This window comes from Scylla paramamosain, chromosome 4, assembly GCF_035594125.1.
Source record: "Scylla paramamosain isolate STU-SP2022 chromosome 4, ASM3559412v1, whole genome shotgun sequence".
Lineage (NCBI taxonomy): Eukaryota > Metazoa > Arthropoda > Malacostraca > Decapoda > Portunidae > Scylla > Scylla paramamosain.
The window spans coordinates 2,563,821-2,587,500 of record NC_087154.1 but is presented as its reverse complement, the minus strand read 5'-3'; the positions used below and the strand labels follow the sequence as shown (position 1 = coordinate 2,587,500).

The window sequence follows — 23,680 nt, the reverse complement described above, 5'->3', positions numbered from 1 at the left end:
TACATCTTCAACAAATATCATTAATACAGGTGTGTGCAAGATAGTTTTAGCACGAGACTCGTTGTAACCTTAACTTCTGTCATAATCTGGCCACCTCATGCTCCAGCTGACTTCATTGCACTGCACATCATTCGTGAAAGGAAGCCCATCCACACTGAAGAGTTCAGTGTGTTCAGAATCTTTCAATGTGAGTTAATCTGGACATAATACCATGTGACAACGTCTTTGTTTGCGTGAGGATTGTGAGCACGAAATATTCACTGCAGGAACACTGAGACGCAGTCTTGATTCTGTCTTAGAACAGATATCAATTTATATAAATCTCTTTCTTGTTCTTGTTAAAAGTCGTTTGAGATAATAGATTACGTCAGAATACTGGTGTCACACGCGAGCGAGTGAGCCCTCGCACACACACACACACACACACACACACAGACGACGGCGTGGTGATAGCGAAATTTGCGTTCAGGTCGGAGTGCCTGCCCAATCTCTGCGTATCACCGAATGTTTTGAAAATCACATACGTGTTACCATTGATCTTAACCTTGACTGCAAAACTGGTTAAGTGGAACAACAAGACATAAACATAAGCCTTAGTAGAGATATAATACAATTACTATGTACATAATTTGCTTACATAATCTCCCTTTCAATTATGATAATATATATATATATATATATATATATATATATATATATATATATATATATATATATATATATATATATATATATATATATATATATATATATATATATATATATATATATATATATATATATATCACTTGTTCACAAAACCATTTCATCTTCAGTCACCATGACAATGAATTTGTCGCTGTCATTCCCGCTGCCGTCTCACACAGCACCAGGTCTCATTTTCTCAAAGCATCTCCCGCTCCCTAAAACATTTCACTCACGCAATCACGTCATGTGAAAAATCTTAAATGGTCAAGTCTTCTTTTCTGGTAATACGCAGTATGATTTTATTGTACTTCTTTTATACTACACTGTCGGCATACTTACTAACCATGACAGAATTATATCTTTGCGGTTTACCGTTAGCGGCGACACAGGCACAAAACTCTTTTATCCTCGGGGGCGACGCTTCTAGAGCGTCTGCCGGATATCAGGCTTCCATGTCCATATTCTCGAAACCATAGTGTACACCGTTCCTATTCGAAGTTTCATGGAATCTTCTTGAAGAGGTTAGAGAGAACTCTCGGGTTCTTAGAAGGATGTTGGAGTTATTGGAGAGCTGCAGGTGGCCGTGGGTGGTGTTGGAGAAATACAGCTGCTGGCGGCGCGCCCAGTCCCGCCCGCCACACAGTGATCGCCGCAGAGCGTTGCGGAAGCGGACAGACATGACGGAGTACAGCAGCGGGTTGACAGCAGAGTTTAGATAATAGCAGGCTCCTGGTGACGGAAGATGTTACTGAGAAGTGCTATACTGATTCAACCGAGAAGTGCTATACTTATTCACTCCCAAAATTATACTGTACGTTTTCAAATGTTATCCACTAAATTGCTATGCCTATATACAATTTGATATGAAACAACAAACAGAAACGGGATGCGTCTCACCCGTGAAACAGAAGAGCTGTGTGTGTACGGAGAGGAGGGTGTCTGTCCACTGGTCTTTGCTGGTGACGATGCCGAACATGAGGCGCTGGGCGTGGAAGGGTGCCCAGCACAAGAAGAAGGCCACCACCACTGCTACTGCGGGAGACATGGTCTAAGTCATCCTTCCTACCATCTTCTGACCGTCCATAAATAATAGACACCTAAAAACAATGCAGCACACACAGTGAACAGATGAAAATGTGTGTGTGTGTGTGTGTGTGTGTGTGTGTGTGTGTGTGTTTCTTTGTTACTTAAGACGCTAGCCAAGGGAGTTGTGACAATTTCATGCCAGCTACTGAGATTCCTCTTAATAACGAATAGGAATGAACCTAGAATAATCCCATGTTGAATTTTCAATACAGTTTGTATCTGAATACTATATTTTATTTATTCTTTAATTTTTATGTATCAACTTTTTTTTTTTTTTTTTTTTTTGCCGTGTAACTAAATACAGCATTTCTGTGCATCCCAGTGTCATGTTTTTTTATTTTAGATACAAATTTCAATGACTTTTAAACACTCTGTACAAATCAAAAAATTAATTCATTCAGAAGATTATTCATTCGCATGTAATTAACAAAAAAATATACATTTTGAGTGTACATACTTGAAAATGTAACTAGTCACATTTATAGAGTACTGTAATTACAGTTAATATTTTCCTGTAATGTGTTGGGCATTTAGTTACGTTTTTGAGCGTATATAGTACTGTGGCAAAAAAAAAAAAAAAAAGTATTTACGCCCATCACTGCTTGTACTTCCTCTCTCTGCACAGCTTCCTTTCTTCATTTGTATAAATTTCTGAAGTGTCAGTTTCCCCAGTGTATTATAAATACATGACTTACATTTTACATTAGGCCGAGCTGCGTTTATTCAAGCATAAGTGATTAGTACATCGATATGCACAATACTCGCATTCCAGTGGCATGGCTTTAAATTGCTTTGCGACTAACAGGTATACCAGCAATTCCGAATTACGAACGAATGATTTCCACATCTATTGTGATTAAATGTTCGAGATCTTTTAGGTGAGATTGTATCTCACTAGTTTTCTTACTATCAGAAATGTAATGCCAGAAACACTTGAGCTTCGGTGGGTCCAGAAATGGTATGCGAAAGACAGGATACGAAATTAAGATTACGATGGCAAGAGCCCGAGAGAACAGTTTAACAGAATATGGGAAAGCGTTAGGAAAAAAGAATGAATGTTTGGTACACCTCTTAGACGGGCAGAAATGGGGAGGGTGCTGGGCCTGTTTGCTCTACTGCTGTGGTACAGATCATACAATGGCAGAGCTGAAGTGATGAAGTGATGATAAGCAAAGACTGGCGTACTCAAAGTAAGGGGATTTCTAAAAAAAAAAAAAAAAGAAAAAAAAATAATAATCAAGGTCTACTTTGGAGGTCATATATTCGAATAATTTTACACAGTTGGAACTGCCAAATGAGAGGTGCACAACATAAATAAATTTATTGAGGGAAAGCTAGAGAAGCCTTAACGAGATGGTGGTAAATTCTTAAGATTTAGCAGCGATCTCTTGTGTTACTGAGACACAAGGAAATGGTCTGAGAGAACACGGGAAGGGTCAACAACACGCCTGCACTGTCCCTCGTCCCTTCCCTCCTTGCATGTGTGTACTCGTACGTACTTCTCTGGAAATATGTTGCAATCGTAACAGCAAGTGCTTTTAACTGCCTAATCCTCAGACCATCACGTTTGTCACTTCGAAGTAACAAACATTCCCACAAACATTGCAGCGTGGATAACAATATTAAGACACGTGACACCAAAGTCTACAACATTATCTTCTGAGACAAATATTTCACCACTCGTCTTACCAAGCATTCTGATGCCCATTCTCCGAGTGTGGATTGCACCGTTGCCCGCTGTGGGCGTGCGGGCAGGAGGGTCCATGGAGAGCACCATGCCTGTAATACGTCGGGATGAAATGTGAAAAGTCAAAGGCACGAACGTCAATGAAAACCCCAGTTCAGGCAACGAAACGTTACTATAACACTGAAAAGTGCACCATACACTGTTATTATATATATATATATATATATATATATATATATATATATATATATATATATATATATATATATATATATATATATATATATATATATATATATATATATATATATATATATATATATATATATATAAAGACAAAGCAGATCTGTGGCATAATGCATGAGTTATACAAACCAATCCTGCAGTAGAGGAAGATGAGAATCGTCATGGGCATTATGAAAGCGCCTACTGTTGACAGCCAGATGAGCCACGACCACCTGCTCTCTTTGTCATGGTAAGGAATGGAGCACCAGGAACTCTGAGGCAAATCAACACCTGCTGGGTCTTGCAGCTGGTTGACCTGGGCCAGGGCGTGAGAGAGGAGACTTTATATATCTTGGTTACCTATTCGTCTAGACACACACACACACACACACACACAGACACAGACCTAAGCCTTACTTTCTAGATGATGAAGCCCTCTTGGACAGCACAGTGGAAGGAGCAGAAAATTGAGAAGCATGAGAGAATGGAGAGATGACAGGGTGGAGGCGACGCACCTGGTAATAGTATCCCCAGGGCACGGCGGCCACAAGGGACAGAAGCCAGATGACGGGCACTACTCTGGCGGTGCGGGCCAGAGTATGAGTGGTACGGGCATAGACAGGGTTGGTGATGGCCACGTACCGCTCCCCGGACACCGCTAGGATGGTCAACACTGATACATGCGCTACCAGTTCCGGCATCATGGCACGCAGGCGACAGGCTGCCTCGCCCCACGGCCAGGGGTACTGGACCCACATCAGGTACACCTCCATCGGCAGGGCTGCCGACATACACATGTGTAGGCACAAAAACATAAAATTCTAATGATGCGGTCACACGAGAAAGTTTCTCAAAAAAAAAAAAAAAAATTGCAGAAAATAATACCAGACAATCTTAAACTAAAATAATTAATTCTCGTGCGTGTCACACGGAGGACAAATTTGAAAAAAAAAAATAAAGATAAAGTGTGGGTCTAGATGTTGTAGTGGTAGCTTTGTGGTATTTGCTGAGAAAATAAGGAAATTAAAAGAAAGCTAAAAGAAAGCGCGTGTTGACTCATGAATGACTGACACTGGGGCGAAACATGGCAGTTCTGGATCTCAACCTCATGAGCCACCTATTCTGTTCACCTTTCTTTGTACTATGCTCCATATATCATTCAGATAAACATCATCACAACAGCAGGCTGTTACACTTGAGCAAAATTTAATGCCATAACCTACTAAACCAGTGTGTACTGGTGGTGGTGGCCAGCCCGGGGCAGGAGGATGGCCTGGGGTTCTAGGTCTTGGCCTACGGTCTGGAAGAGGGCCATAATGAGGCTAGGGGCACGTTGACCTCCGCGGAGGAAGAGGGAGTGGGGCTCGTCCCCTCTTCCCCACGTCTCGGAGGATGAACTCCACTCCCTCGTCCTCTGCGGGGATCAGCACTCCACTGGCCTCCTTCTGGTTCTCCTCCGGACCTTGGGCTGAGACCCATAGCCCCAGGCCATCCTCCTGCCGCAGGCTGGCCACCACCAAAGCGATCGTCTGTAAATGCTGTAGTGCTTTTTTCTCGGTTTACGCTACTCGGCAACAAGTATATGTTCAGTTCTGATATACTTATGTATTGGTAAATTGTAACACCACAGTCAATTACAGATCAAAGAATATCTAGTTGAAGGTTTTCGGCGATTTTAAGAAACTTTTCTTCTGTACCATTTCTGTCAGCCGACATCTTTCTTTCTTGACCACAACTTGTCGACCTCGACAAAAAATAACCATCATTCTAGAAGTCAAAATCATGACTAAAATCCAGCTGAGTTTTCAGTGAAATGAAGCCAACTTGAGTCTCAGCACATAATTTCAGAGAATGTACTTCATGTGACCGCACATCGACAAACAACTTTTCTCATTAAGCAAACGAAACACATAAGACGCAGAATAATAAAAAAAAGTCTTTTTACCCTACATCTTTATTAACAGAAACAGGAACTTGGAAAAATGGTAACCATATCTTCAGAGGACTGCCTTGGCGATATTCATGGATGAAATTACAATCCTGCATGAAAAGAGGCAAGTTCATAAGTTACAATTTCTTTTAAAATGGATAACGAAGATATCGCAGAGGAGTGGAGAAAGAAACTTCTATGGCTTTCTGATACAAAATAACCGTGCAGTTATGAATAGCTCACTTGCCTTGTATGTCTTCATGTTTATGAAGTAAGGCCATGAAGAGGCGTCAAGCGAGAATTAACCAAAAGAGAAAAAGAGATGACAGTACAGAAATTAAGATATAATTTTGATGTAAGTTTTTGGTTCATATATGAACTTGAAATATACATAGTTACCTTTTTTACAATCCTCTACATATTTTCATTTTCTAAGTAAGAAGCCAGAAGGCGGCTCAGTATACTATATATACATGTCCTTTTCATATCAATAAGGAGAGAAACTGTATTAATCTATACTCTATAAACTACATATTACTTTATTATGATATGGGAAAGACCGTATGCCGTGTTGCACTATAAAAAAAGAGAAAAAAAAGTGAAATGGAGGCTAAATCAGTTAAGACACATAAGAGGGCAACAGATTTGCTGCCTGATGGGAAGTCTGGATTGTTCGCAAGTTAAGACTTTGTTCTGTAATTGGGGCAGACACCATAGAGTTTGAGGGACATTATAGTATCAACAATGCTAGGATGATTTGATAAGTGTGGGTTAAGAGAGAGATGACAAGTTTTTTTGAGGAATATGTATTGTGGGCGATGTTGACGGAATATTGTTTGTCGCTCCGTTTCAGAGTTCTCTCGACAGCAATTTTTCAACCAGTAAAGTATTACAGTTAAATAGCTTCATTAATTTTCTTCACAATATTAAAAATGAGAGAAAACAAAATTCAAGCCATTATACTATTATATTTCACTTTTCAAACTACCGCACTACCAGCGTCTCTTGCATTAATGATTTTTAACATGCAATTCCAGTATCTCTCCGATCACTTTTACAAGGATCGTAGGATATGCAAAGCGTAGGTGCGCAGGGCGAGAGAGAAAGTCCACCAATAAATGGAAGACATAAGAAAACCACAAAAATCGGAGAGGAAAACTTGTATCTGATGTCTTTCTACGAGTTGTTTCCTCTGAAGTACCTGTGAAGCTGACTTGTCGTTTCCGGAGAGTAAGGTTGAGTTTCGCGCTGCATCAGTGAGAAAGGACGGGCAGTCGCTAGCAGTATTTTGACCCAAAACATTGAGCGGCGACAACAAAGCGCATGGAATGTGGATTCAAACTCTCAAAGGAGACGCCGAGATGATACAAAGTGAGCGCAGTAAAGGGCAGAGAGACAGAAGGAGGACAGTGCGATATCATACCGTCATTTCTGGAATACCATGCCTCGGTGCATAGTCTGTTTGTTGAGCATCTCCACTGTTCCATCTTCTCTTTGTCAAATCAGTGGCTATCCCTTCTCCCCTCGGTCATAACGTCACGCTGTGTGAACCACTATACGCAATATTAATTGCAAAGAGGCATCCTTAACAAGCTGACTGTAGAGTGTTTCAGTCATCGTGAATTCCTGGGTGGACAAGGACGTGCGTTCAGATTCAACGCGACGACAGAATATCTTGATTCCTTTTAGGGAGGAGACACACTGGCCATCCTTTCATCTGTTCGTTTGATATTGGCGCCACATGATGCTAACTGAACGAAGATATTGAATGATATGAAAAAAAAAATAGTTTGACCCAAGTTTAATGGTCTGCGACAAATGACAACATAGCGTCAATGTGGGAATACTATGAGTATTTTCACAATTACTTTTGGTGTGAGTAACAGGAGACTAATTAACTAAGGACCAGATGACATACATGCTACACATTTACCAAAGACAGAGTGTAATCAAGTTCCTCATAGCAGATCCTCCAAGTGACTTCCCGCGGGATATGATGTACTGCTGCACTGTAAGGTTCATCCCCAGACCTTTCCCAGCTGTCGGATGCTTTTACATTATCCCAACATTTCATAATACGAGTACAATCCCAGTTTCGTGTTTGTGTTATGAAAGAGACCTGGCAGCGCGCATCAAGGGCCCTGGAGGATGATAATAAGCCCCATAACTCAGTACACCAACCTGATATACATTTCCAGGACTCACATGAACTGCAGCTCGGAAACAAAGAAAGAAAGGGATAGGAAAAAAAAAAAAGAGAAAAGAAATTAGAGGCGCATGAACGGCAAACACGTGGTTCGAATACGGCAGGTGAAAGATTACCCATTTGAACCACGAGGACTGAAACGCTCCTGGTGATTTTGCCGTCCCAAAATGAACAAGCGTATGGTACTATGACGAGGACGGGATAAAGGACAGCTGATGTGACACACTATTTCTCTGCGATAATATTTTGTTCTGTCGTGTTCAAGCCTAAATGAAAAGAACGGGAATTAGAAAACTGTTATAGATAAAAAAAAAAAAAAAGACTAAAGTAGAGAAAATATTGCGTGTAATTAAAACTAAGATTGATGCGAGTGATATTATTCATCTTAAATGTGAAAAAAAAAAAAATGGATAGAAAGATACAGGAATAGATAGATGGACAAATAGATAGATAGATACATAGATAGATAGATAAAATAAATATAAACGGAAAAAAAAATTAGAGAGAGAGAGAGAGAGAGAGAGAGAGAGAGAGAGAGAGAGAGAGAGAGAGAGAGAGAGAGAGAGAGAGAGAGAGAGAGAGAGAAAGTGGAGGTGGGACAGCAGGAAAGTTAATTTGATGTCAATCTGCAATAACACTTAGAGTGATGATTAATAATTGTAAAACTTCAATGATTATTAAAAAAAAGCTAAAAACAATTGTCTTCGTTCCAGCATTATCAGATTGCATTCAGAGCCCGGGATAAAATTACAACTGTATGGATTTCCAGTAATGATGATGATGGGGGACGGAATGAGAGAGAGAGAGAGAGAGAGAGAGAGAGAGAGAGAGAGAGAGAGAGAGAGAGAGAGAGAGAGAGAGAGAGAGAGAGAGAGAGAGAGAGAGAGAGAGAGAGAGAGAGAGAGAGAGAGAGAGAGAGAGAGAGAGAGAGAGAGAGAGAGAGAGAGAGAGAGAGAGAGAGAGAGAGAGAGAGAGAGAGATAAAACTGGGACATTATAGAGACTTGCAAAGGACAATAAAATTTTTTCTGTCCAAATCGCTTGATCGCTACCACACCTCAGCAAAAATAAAAGTAACTAAGACAGCTACTGCTTGGCACGTCTCCTTGACTGTTCATATAGCTAGCAAGTCCCTTCTTCAGTCGCCCTATTCAAGCAGGAGCAGGTACGTAAGCCAAGTCCTTAAGCAGATTCGTAATGTTAAACCAAATGAGCGTCACTGTAGCTCCTTTCAACAATTCATTCTGACAACGAAACACTCGACAAAACCTTTCTACATTTGCCTACACCTGAATTTCACGCCACTGCCTACCGTCCCAGAAGACTAATTGAGTGGAAATAAGCTGTTTGCTCCAATATCCGTCAATCATTTCAGAATTTCCAAGCGTTCCATTATGTTTCCCAGGAGGCGATGCTTCACCGAAATAAACAGGTGTAATAGTGCCAGTCTCCCCTCGCGGGAAATAATGTTTGGGAAAGAGAACACCACATCTTGGCTTTATCGCTTTACGCTTGTATCCTGCGAGAGCGAGAGAGAGAGAGAGAGAGAGAGAGAGAGAGAGAGAGAGAGAGAGAGAGAGAGAGAGAGAGAGAGAGAGAGAGAGAGAGAGAGAGCGCTAAAAGAGGGATATATACAACAGGGAGAATATGAGGGTTACAGAAAGAAAACTTATCTTATTATGGGTAAAAGTGAAGTGATGGCAAATGTGTTGAGGGGCTGGAGGAGGGAAGAAAGTGTTATTACATGCGGGATGATAAAAAAAAAAAAAAAAACTAATAAAAGAGAAGAAAATAAAAAAAAAACTTAATTGAGAGAGAGAGAGAGAGAGAGAGAGAGAGAGAGAGAGAGAGAGAGAGAGAGAGAGAGAGAGAGAGAGAGAGAGAGAGAGAGAGAGAGAGAGAGAGAGAGAGAGAGAGTATAAACAAATCAACAACTGTACAATTAGTGTTAGTATACTACACACAACTTAAGTTAGCCTAAAATCGTTTTAATACTTTCACTGTTACACTAAAGAACTGGCAGCACCAGAATCAATTCATGAAATTTTTATAAGCATCTACAAGAAAGTTAGCGGTGAAAGGGAAGACATTCTGCAATAGCTTCCCAGTTCAAAGATTGGATGTGGCTGTAGAACAAGTTAAAATGTCTCAGAGTGACTGGTAATTAGGGAAAGGTGTACCAAGTGGTAGTTATAGGGTCAACTTTTCTTTTTTTTTCTTTATCATCAACATTTACATTAACTTCAGCTCGGTAAGAAGGAAAAAAACATAATTATGGAGCAGTTTAATGGGCCATTCTTTGCTCCCTTACGACGTGCTTGGTGAGAGTCATCCTTCGTGTATCCCTTTATGGTTTATACATAACGCTACACCAGTTTGCCTCTCACGTCAGACTCAGACTTATTAGCAGTGGTGGGCCAAATTTTCCATACTCAACTGCAGAAATAAAGGATGGAAAGTATTGTAGCATGTTCTTCTTGATATCATTATTTTGCGCTCCACCTACAACGAACGAACAAAAAATAATCCTGTGGTATCCTCTGAAAAATAATTTTGCTTTGCCACCGAAAAAAAAAAAATCTACTAAATCACTCTCATATTTCTCCCGATGCACCGCATAAAAAAAAAAAATATGATCTCATATTTCATTCGCTCTTCCTTGAAAAAAAAAAATGAAAAAAAAGATGAACAAAATAATGAAAATACAAACAAATAAATAAAAAAAAACGAATAAAAAAAAAAATAGATAGAGAAATAAAAAAAATGAGTACCAAATTCTCCCACTGGTCACTACACAGAGTAACGCTGAAAGAAAAAAAAAACTTCATATGGATCAAATAAACAAAAGAAATTATACATATACACCTAACATAATAAATAAAATCCTATCCACTACAAAAAACTCTTTCCACCATCATTACCACAAATACCACATGGATACATACCATTAAGATCATTACAGCAGTCTCCACCGTTCCATTCACCATCAATCGCAAAAGTCATTAAGAATTCGGCTTGTGAGGAGGCAGGGAGGGAGGGAGAGGCTGAAAGTTATTGAGTATAAAGTAACTCGGCCCATCCCTCCAGGAACTGCGTCTGTTGCTTGCAATATACGAGGTCTGGGGAATGGAAAGTAAAGGAGGCGGAGGAGGTAGAGGAGGTGGAAGTGGAGGTCTTGCTCGTGATGGTGGTGGTGGTGCAATACTCGTAAAGCGAATGGAGGAGGAAAGGAAGAAGAAAGGTAAGAAGGAAGGACGAAGCGGTGTATGTCTCATTCAGTGTGACTTGAGATCTGGTCCTTTTGTTCTCTTGATATTTAGTGAACTGGAGAGTTGTGTTATTGGAACCTCAACTAAAATAACCAGGGTGACACCACACACACACACACACATCCAAAAGTTCGATCCAGATTAAATGTACAATCAATGTCCCTTCATTCTATCAAGCAACGTATTTTTCATCGTTACTTGTGCTTCCCACTTTTGCTCCCCCTCTTTTTCTCTCCTTTTTTCTCTTTCTCCAGTTTCCTCTCCTTTCTTCTTCTATGCGAGCTTTCTTTTCCTCTCCCCTCACACACCTTTCTTTCACTACCCTCCCTTTCCTAATTTTTTTTTCTCTCTCAAGCGAACGACAAGTTAAATCTCTGGGTCAAGAAGTCGAGAGAAGGGAGGGAGGGATGGAGGGAAAAAGGAAAAGGAGGTATACATATAAAGAATGTCGAGAAGGAGGGAGAATGCAAAGGAAAAGAAGTAAGAGAGAAAGGAAGGAGAAAGGAGGAAGGGAAAGCTGGGAGAAGGAACGAGTTACGGATGGATGTAAGTGGGGAAAGAAAGGAGGAGAAACAAAAGAGAAGGAAGGGGAGTCAGGAAACGGGTGTGGGAGTTAGAATGACGCAGAAAACATAAAAAAGAGAACAAGAGCTGGTGCATGGATGGAGATATGAAGGAAATAAAGAAAAAGAAATGTGAAGGTGAGGGAGGGAGAACGAAAGAGAGAGAAAGAGGGACATGGATGAATGAAGCGAGGAGGAGAGGAAGTGGACGTGAGGGAAAAACCTGATCCATCTCTCCAGTGGTCAAATGATTTATGGATATGATTCTTCACTTTGCTCATGTGACGGAAGAACAGATCGTGACATCCTTACCATCTCGTCTACAATGTGTTTTCTACCCTTCACGACAGAACAACCAGTCCCCCAGTCTAGCCCTCTTTGTTCAGTGGCTCCGGTTCACCATTGTCCTTCCAGACGGTATCCTAAAGGTGCACCCGGAACAGATTGAGGAAAAGAAATAACGGGGAGTCTGTTGGTAGCAGATCGCGCCATTCACCGTCACAGGCCGAGGCACGGATGCTACAAATCTAAGATCACAAAATCCTCACACTCCGGCAAGCATTTCATAACGGCAGTTCATCTTATTCTTTTGCATGACGGAGGAACACACTGACCATAAATTATTTTACGCCCCATTTCATCGGTATCAAAAATAAATAGACTAGTTTAATGTTAGTGGAAGAACCCTCGCAGCCCCCTGGACCTACGATTCCTGGTCAGACGATACGAGAAATGTGATGAGCGTGGTAAGAAGAGAGGGAGGAAGAGGCTGTTGAGCGTGATTGGATGAGGGAGACGAGAGCTTACTGGAAGAAATCACACGGGACGTGAGACAGAAACCGTAAAAGAACATTGAGCCATTGTACAAGTGCCTCTCGCTGTGCAGATACTTTGATTTCTCTACAGATTCCTAACATTAGCACAAAGTATGATGAAGCGGACTCATCACGCCTGTGTATGGATATGGATATGACAGGGGAAAACAATCTGCATGCTATAAATTTAGTCTCCGGCGTGTATGGCGAAAGGCCAGCAGCTGTGACTGGTGGGAGCCTTATCGACGGTCGTTTTACTAACTCATTTAGATATAGAAGCAATGGAAATTCGTTTATGCTGCGTAGTTCTACATCAATGCATTTGAAGCAGTTGAGAAAACAGTCTTGTTGTGGAGCTTTTCAAGGACGTGGATGTGATGGGAGGACTGAACCCACGAGAGAGGGAGATTTCCAAAAGCCACACTGATTGGAAAATGATAAAGAAGGCCACATTCCTGTGAAGTTATGTTAATTAACCCGGTCAATGTACCTGGCGTCTATGATTAATATCATGGGTCAGTGTCCGTGACGCGGGCGAGGGAAGGAATGAACCATCGTCCCCTGAAAGGTTCCATTGATTTCAAATTAAATGCAGTGAGCTTTTCCCGCACAGCTGTTAGATCGAGGCGGCGGGCGGCACACCCTCCAAGGAATGGTGTGCCGAATTAAACAGCAATTTATTTTAGAACTCTCCAATATCAAATTATGAGTATTGCTAGGTCAGGGTTCGGGTTGCTATTTCCATAACAAAACATTGATTATTGGAGGTATTTGAAGCATACATTGCGCACCTGTGACCTCATTCACACACACACACACACACACACACACACACACACACACACACACACACACACACACACACACACACACACACACACACACACACACACACACTCACCTCCCTATTTCTACTCCCCCTCTCTCTCTCTCTCTCTCTCTCTCTCTCTCTCTCTCTCTCTCTCTCTCTCTCTCTCTCTCTCTCTCTCTCTCCTCCAGCACAAAATCCAGCCACTCCCCTGTCACCTGCCGTGCGCCTGCTGTCACTCACCCAGGATCATGCAGCCTCCCTCCTTGCTTCCCTCCCTCCCTCGGTTCAGAACCACAAACCAGGAATAAAAATGCGAAACGTGTAAGATTTGTGTGATAAATATGTGCATCCTTAGTTCTTACCAGTACATGTATGTATGTGTATGTATACATATGTATGTATATATGTATGTACGAGTATGTATGTATGCATGTATATTTGTATGTATATGTGGCTTATACAGATAATGCATAATATTGCTAGTTTTTATTTATTTTATCTAATTTTATTTTTTGCGCCACATGATGCCCCTTCATTCCTCACTTCCATTACGAGACTAGCGCCTCCATGGAGCAGCTGTGTTCTGAGGCAAGGAATACCATGCGCCACAGGTTCAGAGGCCAATTAAGACTGAGGTGAGCGCCGAGGCCACGCGCAGCCAGAGAGTATGCCTGCAACTTCACCTTTTAATAAAATCCTAAACATGTATTTCCAGATACACTCCGATATTATTTACTACACCTTATAGATTTCCGTTGTATTGGAAGTGCATTTCAGCACTGAATTATATAAAGTCGATATTAGAAGATGCTGAAACATACAAATAATAGTGCACTGTAAATTCATTCGGTCACAAAATGTCTTTTTGTACCTCCTGCTAACAAGCAATCACAGTGAGAACAAACAAATAAACAAACAAAACGGACTCATGTTTTGTGATTCTCTCTCTCTCTCTCTCTCTCTCTCTCTCTCTCTCTCTCTCTCTCTCTCTCTCTCTCTCTCTCTCTCTCTCATATGGCCAACATCATTCCTGACACTCCCGCAAAGAGACATATTCGCTGTGGAGACTAAGACTCACCGAAGAACAGAGTGAGGAGGTCGGCGACTGCGAGATTGACGAGGTAGTAGTTGGTGGAGGTCCTCATGGTGCGGTTCTTGGCCACCACGAGGCAGGTGAGAACGTTGCCCACCGCCCCGCCGACCGCGATGACGCAGTACATGGCCGTCATGGGCAGCAGGATGGGGTACCTGTTGGTGGGAGTGGTCGGGTGGGGGTCAGGGGAGGGTGAGATGTTCTATCCTTCCCATTTGAAGAAAGGGAACAATGCAGCCTTCATACGGATGCTAACACGCACACACACACACACACACACACACACACACACACACACACACACACACACACACTCTCTCTCTCTCTCTCTCTCTCTCTCTCTCTCTCTCTATTGGAACAACGAAGCAATCAATCAAACTATTAACACGTTCAAGTATAAAACTGAAAATACTGACAGTGACAGACATTCGAAACTAGGAAAAAAAAGAACTACCACAATGAATTAGTAGGATGAAGGACAAGGAGAAAAAACACTTGCTAATTAACAAAAATATAATAAGTGACCCTTTGGACGTTTGGCGTACAGAGATGCAGCGCGGCAGCATTCGCCATCAATTTTGACCTCAGAAATTAAATCACCACTCGAGAAAACCTTGACAGTGAAGTCCTGAAGGCAAATGGCTGCACAATCTGCTTTCTAAAATCCGACGAAAGCTGCTTAGGAGAGGCCGCGGCGTATTCCTCTCCCAAGTGACTGTCTACATATTGATTCCATACTCAAGAAAAGCTATATGGTGAACTATTTAGGGCGACTTTGCGATTTTGCTGCAGATTAAAATATTACACATGCAAAGGAATTAAGCAGTGACACATGAAAACCACCTGCAGCTACTGAGAGAGAGAGAGAGAGAGAGAGAGAGAGAGAGAGAGAGAGAGAGAGAGAGAGAGAGAGAGAGAGAGAGAGAGAGAGAGAGAGAGAGTCACGTTCAAGAAGAGAGATAAGACCAATTCCACTGACTTAGAGGACAAAAGGGGATTTCAACTCAGTCGGGCAGAAGAAGAAGGAAGAGAAAGCGGAGGAAGTAAGAATAGAGAAGGAAGGAAGGAAAGGAGACACCAACAATGAATACGAAAAATATGCTTAAAGTTCAGACCGATAGGAGAAGATAGAACGCCAAGAAAATAACATCCAATTTCCGGGTGTTCATGCAGTCAGCGAAAAGAATCAGTCTCAAGAGTTACCGGAAGGAAGGATCTGACAGCGACTCATTGTATAGAGAGTATTAAGGAGTAACTGACAGAGTGAGTCACTGTTCTATTACTTACTGACTCATAATAATAATCGTGATATAATTTAATGGACAGAAATTTGGACTTTAAATTATGTCAATATCGGGGTTTTCATTAATTAAATGCGCGTGTTAAAAAATGGGATTCATTCATTCATAACATTGGCTATTTTGAAAGAGACCAATCATATTGACGCAATCATTTCAATATGCGAAAAATAATAAAAGTGAATTGCCTTTTATTAAGTTTCTCTTTGTAGCGAGATTGTTAAAAAGAAAGAAAAAAAGGGCAGAGGTGCAATGTTAGAAAGAAAAAAAGCTCAACTGGTAGTGGATACGCAACAGTCATGAATGGAGAACACACACACACACACACACACACACACACACACACACACACACACACACACACACACACACACACACATACACACACACACACACACACACACGCACAAACGCACAATAATGTGAATATATATATATAAAAAAAATAGACAAATAAGGAAATATGTTAAACAAAATAAAGATAGAAAAACTCGACAAAAGTTTAAATACTCAATTCTAATTTAATAGATTAAGATAGAAAAGAAAAATGGTCGAGAGTAGCTTTGGTCACAGAAAAGGGAAGAAAAATAACCAGACAACATTGTAGTGTGTGGGATTGATCAGGCAGCAGACCGGAACCAGACTATTGAGCGTAACACCGAGGCGCGACACACCACACTTGGCGAGACCACAGAAGGCTTCAGCACGACATGCATGACTCTTCCACGATCCAGCTCGTTGACGATACACTATGACACTGATGCCATAATCTTCATACTTTCTGTTCTGTGCTTTAGAAAGACTGGCCAAGGGAAAAAGGATAAAACAAATGTCGCTTACAGTACCGTTCCCGAAAATAAACAGGAACTAAAATTAGATGAACCAAGTGAGATGGCCATTTTAGTTATTGAAGTGCCTTAATACTTTTGAAACAGAAGAGCAGAAATAGGAAGAGAGTTTCGGAGTTTGCCAGTAAAAGGGATGTAAGTGCAAGGAGACTGGTTAACCTCTGCATTAGTAAGGTGGACAGAATAAAGGTAAGTAAAAAAGTTTGTGCAACAAGACCGCGGGAGGAGAGGAAGAGAAACTTGCAGTTAACGAGATCAGAGGAGAAATAGTATTTTTTTTTTTCATGTGTTAGAGACCCGTCAGGAGCCGCACACCATACCGTTCTCAAAAAGAAACAGGCATAAAGGAATCAAAACCACTTACTAAAAGTTAGTTTTTGAGGTGTCATGAAACAATTTAAGTCGTAGGCAGAAGAAAATGCAGAGACAGGAAGAGAATTCCAGAGTTTAAAGGGATGAGAGAGTAAAGATAGTGTGTGACTCTTGTTGGACAGAATAGGGATGAGAGCAGGTCTTGAGCAGCAAGGGCGCGGGAGGAGCGGAGGTATTCAATAGCAATTAGCAGGTTCAGAAGAGCGGTAACTATGAGAATAATGGTAGAAAGTTATAAAAGATGGAACACACTCACACACACACACACACACACACACACACACACACACACACACTAAACTAAAACTCCATAACGAGTCAAATTATATCTTTAAGACAAGTCAAATGATCTCCATAATGACTTCAATAGAATAATTATATACCTTATCCACACAGATTAAAGCTGCAACATGAAAAAAAAGCTGCAGCATTTCAACAATTCAAGCAAAGCAGACCTGGCAAGATTATACGATGGTTTTCGATTCCATAGCAATGCAAAAAAACTATCGGTTTGAGACAAAACTTCAATCTAAATGAAAACAAAACCTCACCTAAGTACAAACGACAGCAGTAATCCAAACATACGCACATACATAAAAAAAAAAAAAAAAGATTCAAATACTTCATCGCCGAAAACCTTGTAACAAAAAGTAGCAGTGCGATGCAAACCCCCGTTTCTCTACACACTCACCTCAGTCTCGGCTTGCCCAGCTTGCTCTCAATGTAGGAGCAGACGTTGAAGGTGTCATTCACACTATCGTTTAATGACGCCTCCAGGAGATAATCACCAGTTCCGTTCACCATCAGCAAGTCCACGAAGGGGGAGGGATCTGGTGAGGTCGTCGACGAGGCCATCTTGACAGGATCTGCACGTCTTTTCTACTGTGTAGTGTAGATTGCGTTTAGTTTTCACTGACGGTGATTGGATTTTTGTTTGTTTATTGATATGTGCGTGTCTTGATATCACGAGTCTTCTTAAATTATGACAGTATTCGGCACGTTCTGAATTCCTGTTTTCCTTTCCTCAGATCTGATTATATCAATGCAACATAATGCCACTGCAGAGTTACAAACAATGGTTTCAACGACTCAAAGGGAAAGATTAGACACAAGTTCTGCAGGTAATTCGAGGGATAACGTAAAGTTCAATGAGAGCAATTTCAAGGGACTTCAGAGAGCTTGATTAATTTATTACTCTTGTTTTCTAGTCGGTTACAGTGGCAGTTAGCTTCTTAACGAGCACCTTACTGGAACATGGTGTTCATGTCTAGATGTAACTCTCATTGTCTTTCCATAAATCAAAGCCACAGAAAGTTGCGGAACCTTGAGGCAATCCAGCACCTCCATACTCCTAATACTCCTACAACCTCACACTCCCACGAAGGGGCTGGGCGAGATGTTATTATCATTGGTCGTACTTAAATAATAATTATGGTAACGTTTCCGCTGCAGTGTACCCCGTCCAGCTCAAATATCACGATCGCAGGGCCGTGGCACTCGTGTTCCTCACTTCCGTGTCATCAACACGAGCACTTACCTGAAAAAAAAAAGAAATACGTGAAAAATGAAATCTTGTGCCATCTGTCCACTGTATTGTGTAATGAAGTGAGAGAGAGAGAGAGAGAGAGAGAGAGAGAGAGAGAGAGAGAGAGAGAGAGAGAGAGAGAGAGAGAGAGAGAGAGAGAGAGAGAGAGAAATTAAAAGTGATGGCGGTGTATCTCTTGAAATTAGAACACATGCATTTCCCCTTGAACTGCATGGTCATGTTTTACCAGCAATGTCATGCTGCACGGGCTTCATAATGTACTACATTATATGAATATTACTTCCTATGATCCTCAGCGACATCCCATCATGGTAATGGTGCTGCTGCTCCTCCTCCCCCTCCTACCCCTCATACAACGTATACTGATACTGCTGCTGCTGCTGGTGTTATTGATGCTGCTGTTACTACTGCTGTAGTTGCGTTCCTGCTGCTGCTGCTGCTGCTGCTGCTCCTGCTGTTACTACTGCTGCTGTTACTACTGCTGCTGTTACTGCTGCTGCTGCTGCTGCTGCTGCTGTTGCTGCTTCTGTTACTGCTGCTGCTGTTGCTACTGCTGCTGGTGTTGCTGCTGATATTGTTGCTGCTGTTATTGCTCCTGCTGTTACTGTTGCTGCTGTTACTGTTGCTACTGCTGTTGTTGTTGCTGCTGCTGCTGCTGTTGCTGCTGTTCCTGGGGTTAGAATACATGTGGTGGGGAAAAAGAGGAAGGACGTGAGGCTATCTGTCCAAAAATTGTAGAAATATGTAATTTCACATAAACAGTAAAATGTGAGGGGAGGAAGAGTGCGGCAAAAAAAGGACAGCGTCATGTAAGATAGTTTGGGAACCACTGCCCTAACCTTCAAAAACGAAGAGTTGCAGCTGAACTGCCAACCGGTGATATAGGCCAAAAAAATTAATATAATTCCTACTACTACTACTACTACTACTACTACTACTACTACTACTACTACCACTACTACCACTACTACTGCTGCTGCTGCTGCTGCCACCAACACCACTACTACTTCTACTACCAATATTCTATCACTACTACTTCTACAACAACCAGAAAAACAAACACCTAAAACAAAAAAGAACCACAAACACAATCACAACAACAGTAGAAACAACAGCAGCAGCAACAACAACAACAACAACAACAACAACAACAACAACAACTACTACTACTACTACTACTACCATTACTAAAAATGCAATGATGATAATGGTGATGATGATGATCAACAGCAACAACAACAATAACAACAACAACAACAACAACAATACAGAACAATAATAATGACTGGTATTACTATTGCCACTATATCCACTACAACTACTACTACTCATGGCAATTACTACTACTACTACTACTACTACAAGCTTTGCCGGGGGACTTATGCACTATCCACGCCACTCTTCTATATTCTTTTTTACTCCTATGAAGATGCATCAACCTCCTCCGCATGAGTAAATATTTAGATACCGCGGGGGTGGGAAGTTTCCTTTTCCCCCCTCCTTTTTTTTTTTCTTAATTCATGCATATAAATCTTGAGTGAGTGGCAACGAGCAGCTGGCAACGAACTCCTGTGAAGGTTAGAAGAGGTCAGTGTATAGACAGATATAAAACTGTCGAGCAAATGGCTTCCAATTCACACCGAGTCAAAAGTAACGAGGTGATGCAATTGCCTCGGGCTTTAGCCGTGACGTAAGATCAATGCTTGCAGCACCTACACACCCGCACTCTGCTACATACACCCACACACACACACACACACACACACACACACACACACACGCTCGCTAAACACTCTAATGATTATGCGAACTAACATTTAAACGCTAAAGAGATGTACGATGACTGCAATTACTACGCCCAAACTTGGTCTCAATGATAATCTGAAATGAGACTTAAACATGAGACACACATGACACCTCTAATAATCACGACGAACTCCATTCTTCTACCAGTGATGATGTGAATTAATGTAGGAGTGAAAACGAGATATGTGGTGCCTGTAACTATCACGTGCTCAATTATTTTGTTTAGTATTTTTTCTTCTAAGGATGCTTGAATTCTGTCCAATTTACTCGGTGTTATATTGGCTATCAGGAAAATTTTACTGGGAGGTGATCTAAACTCTACCTGAGGATAAACTACTAGTAAAAAATCTCTCTCTCTCTCTCTCTCTCTCTCTCTCTCTCTCTCTCTCTCTCTCTCTCTCTCTCTCTCTCTCTCTCAAATTTACGTTCACTTGCTCGTGAACCGATCAAATACTTAAACGGTCAGCCACTCAGCCAATCAATTTGCCAATCTGACTGCGCATCTACTTTATCTACTGTATTTATATATACACTCGTACCTAAATGTGAGATAAAGCTTTTACTGTTGTCGAATAGAAAATTTAAAAGCCTTTCTGTAACTTCTCTGTGTATTGGCGTGCACAAAGTTACATGTGAATGATTTATAAGGTAATTATTGATTTGTTTTAACTATTTTTCCCTTTAAGTTTTGAGGTTATTGTTTAGATTATCAAGGAACAGTTTGAACACCAAGATCTCTGGGAAGAAATGTGGTTGGCGATAACAATAAGAGCGTATACTTCTCAGTCCGAGCCAAAATCACAACCATCGTTAAATCTAAAAAAAAAAAAAAAAAAAAAAAAAGATTATCAGTACTCTCTTTTCCCTGAGTGTCTGGTGGGGAAGAAAGATGTGCTGGCAGACGTTCCCGGTGCTCGTCTGTCGACATGTACATACTGTCCTTCAGTGTCGTCGCTCAGTAACCCACTCTCACATTCTCATTCAACACGCGTACCGTTGCCAAGCGCCGCGGCTGTGTAATCAATGACCTATCAGCACCACTCTTTTCATCAGCTTTCCAAGGATGGCCACACCTGTTTATAATCTATGCGTCAACACGGCACTCACTCCCACCAACCAACTTACCCACACACACACACACACACACACGTCCAGCACCAACTGGTGTGTGTGTGTGTGTGTGTGTGTGTGTGTTTTGTTTACGAAGTAATAGAAAAATATAAACCAAATATTGCAAGTAAATTTTCATGAATGCAATGGTATCATCTTATTCTATGCCAGGTGCTGCAGTAAGCTACAGAGGCCACAGTGCCGCGTAGTGCACTGTAATCAAACTTTCCTAGAAACATTATTTAATTTTTAATATAATAACATAAACTTTCCGGTGCAATTTTAACAGAAAAAATATCACTGGATTTACCATCACGTAACGCAACCACAAAGAAACTACTGAATCACAGCACATTATGGATTTTGAAATTACGTATAAATGTCAGGCTGATAAGCACTCCTTTCCTGACACCATGAGCGGCTGTTCTTTCTTTCTTTCTTTCTTTCTTTCTTTGTGCAGAGTTGTCTTGAGGAATGGGAAGGGACAAAGAATAAGAAAGAAATTCTTGATTCAGGGAACAAAATCTTGCACGCTTCAAGGTAACGGAGGTCGAACAATCTCTCATGTTTCATTCCTTACAAGTTCTTCTTGCCGCTAGGTAGCTCATCACATGACGGAACTCTGTCATCGAAACGCGTTCTTATGTGAAGAAAGATCTTTTATCCGTCAGAGAGAGAGAGAGAGAGAGAGAGAGAGAGAGAGAGAGAGAGAGAGAGAGAGAGAGAGAGAGAAACCCGCTTATGGTGCTGCTCCCATACGAAATTACACAAGAATGATAAGAATGAACCAATTTAGTTTCTAAGTTGTCTTGATACTCTTTTTTTGAAAGAATTCAAGTCGTAGGAACAAGGAAAAACAGAAACAGGAAGAGAGTTTCAAAGTTTACCAGTAATGCAAGAGGTTTATTTTTGCATTAGTAAGTTGGACAGAATAGTAATGAGAGTAAATAGGTCTTATACAGCGAGGCCGCGGTAAGTAGGGGATGGTGGGAAAGGATGATGGAGGAAAGGCATGTATTTAGCAAGTTCAGAAGAACAATAACCATGGAAATGAAGGTAAATGAGAGGAGATGCAATATTGCGGCGGGGAGTGGAACATTCAAGACATTCTGTTTGAGGAGAGGAAACGATGAAACGAAAAGCTTTGGACTCCATCAAGTTCAGAAGAGATGTACGAGCTAGATTTCCTCATATGAAAGCAAGGAATGCTCTCTTTGAAGTTATCAGCCGGGAGGAAGAAAAGTATTGGCGCACACGGCACCAAACAGCCAACTTTTTGAAAACTGTTTTAGTAAGATAAGTGAAATTTCCAATCGAAATTTCTAGTTGAGATTTCTAAAGGACAGTCCAAGCATGTTCATTATGGTGGAGGATGATAGCTGAGTGCCAAAGAAGAGGGAAAAATTTTTCTGTAAGATTGTGCAGATTGAATAGATGAAGGAATAAAGTTTTGAAGCACTGACCACCACAAAGTTTGCCGTGCTTCATTTTGAAATTATTCAAAGTTCAGAAGTCAGGGGTTCTGTGGCCTCTCCGCGTGATCTGCAATTCCCATTATGAGTAAACAATATCATCTGAATATTTTTGAAGGCCTCTGTGTGTGTGTGTGTGTGTGTGTGTCAGTAATCTGTTGTGGTAAATGATTCAAGTGTTCACCTTACCGATTCACATGATTTATGTTCTATATCTTTTTCACTTAAAAGGAAAAAAAAAAAATGTAATAAACTCAATAATATCTGACATCCGCCTCATCAGGAGTATGAGTATGACTCTCTCTCTCTCTCTCTCTCTCTCTCTCTCTCTCTCTCTCTCTCTCTCTCTCTCATTATCATCATCATCTAACTCCTTAAGCACAATTATTTTAAATAAATTAATGTTTTTTTTTTATTTGAAGAATTTTCTGATAGGTGGATAATTTTTCAACAATATTATGGACACGTTTATATAATTATCTATTTTTCCCTGGGACTATTTCGTTCCTGCTACGTTGAGCGTCTGGCAAATGACGCTGAGGCATGGAGGGTAGTCACCTGCGTAAGAATGAATAGGAAAAGAAGTTTGACAGAAGGAATTTATGAATAATAGGAAGAGAATCGGTGATAGGACAGTCCTTCATGGAACACCACTTTTTGAGGGATCAGGAGAACAACAGTGGCTGACTACAACTGCAGCGATTGAGTGGCCAGAAAAGAAACCTGAAAAGGTTTCAGGGAGGAGGGAAGGAACTGTATGAAAGAAGCTTAGAAATGAAAATTTTTCGTTAAATTCTGTAGGTCTTGGTTACCAGTATCATTATTGGTTTCCGTTGGAGATTACTGTTTTCTTCAGT

At 41.0% G+C, this 23,680-nt stretch overlaps 1 protein-coding gene across 4 annotated transcripts in view; it reads right to left on the bottom strand.

The window, feature by feature from the left end:
• Window positions 1–790: 790 nt before the first annotated feature.
• The window catches only part of LOC135098321 (neuromedin-U receptor 1-like), a 101,163-nt gene continuing 78,273 nt past the window's right edge, over window positions 791–23,680 (bottom strand). For 2 of the 4 annotated variants that reach the window (XM_064000627.1, XM_064000631.1), the window contains exons 2-8: window positions 17,581–18,426; window positions 14,357–14,526; window positions 4,201–4,466; window positions 3,836–4,001; window positions 3,463–3,552; window positions 1,585–1,719; window positions 791–1,416 (exon numbers count right to left, since the gene is read on the bottom strand). In XM_064000627.1, coding sequence (XP_063856697.1) covers window positions 1,130–1,416; window positions 1,585–1,719; window positions 3,463–3,552; window positions 3,836–4,001; window positions 4,201–4,466; window positions 14,357–14,526; window positions 17,581–17,744 — 1,278 coding nt within the window. In that variant the 5' untranslated portion in view covers window positions 17,745–18,426 and the 3' untranslated portion in view covers window positions 791–1,129. The remainder of the gene's footprint in view (window positions 1,417–1,584; window positions 1,720–3,462; window positions 3,553–3,835; window positions 4,002–4,200; window positions 4,467–14,356; window positions 14,527–17,580; window positions 18,427–23,680) is intronic. The other 2 variants (XM_064000633.1, XM_064000637.1) reach the window with 2 other exon arrangements.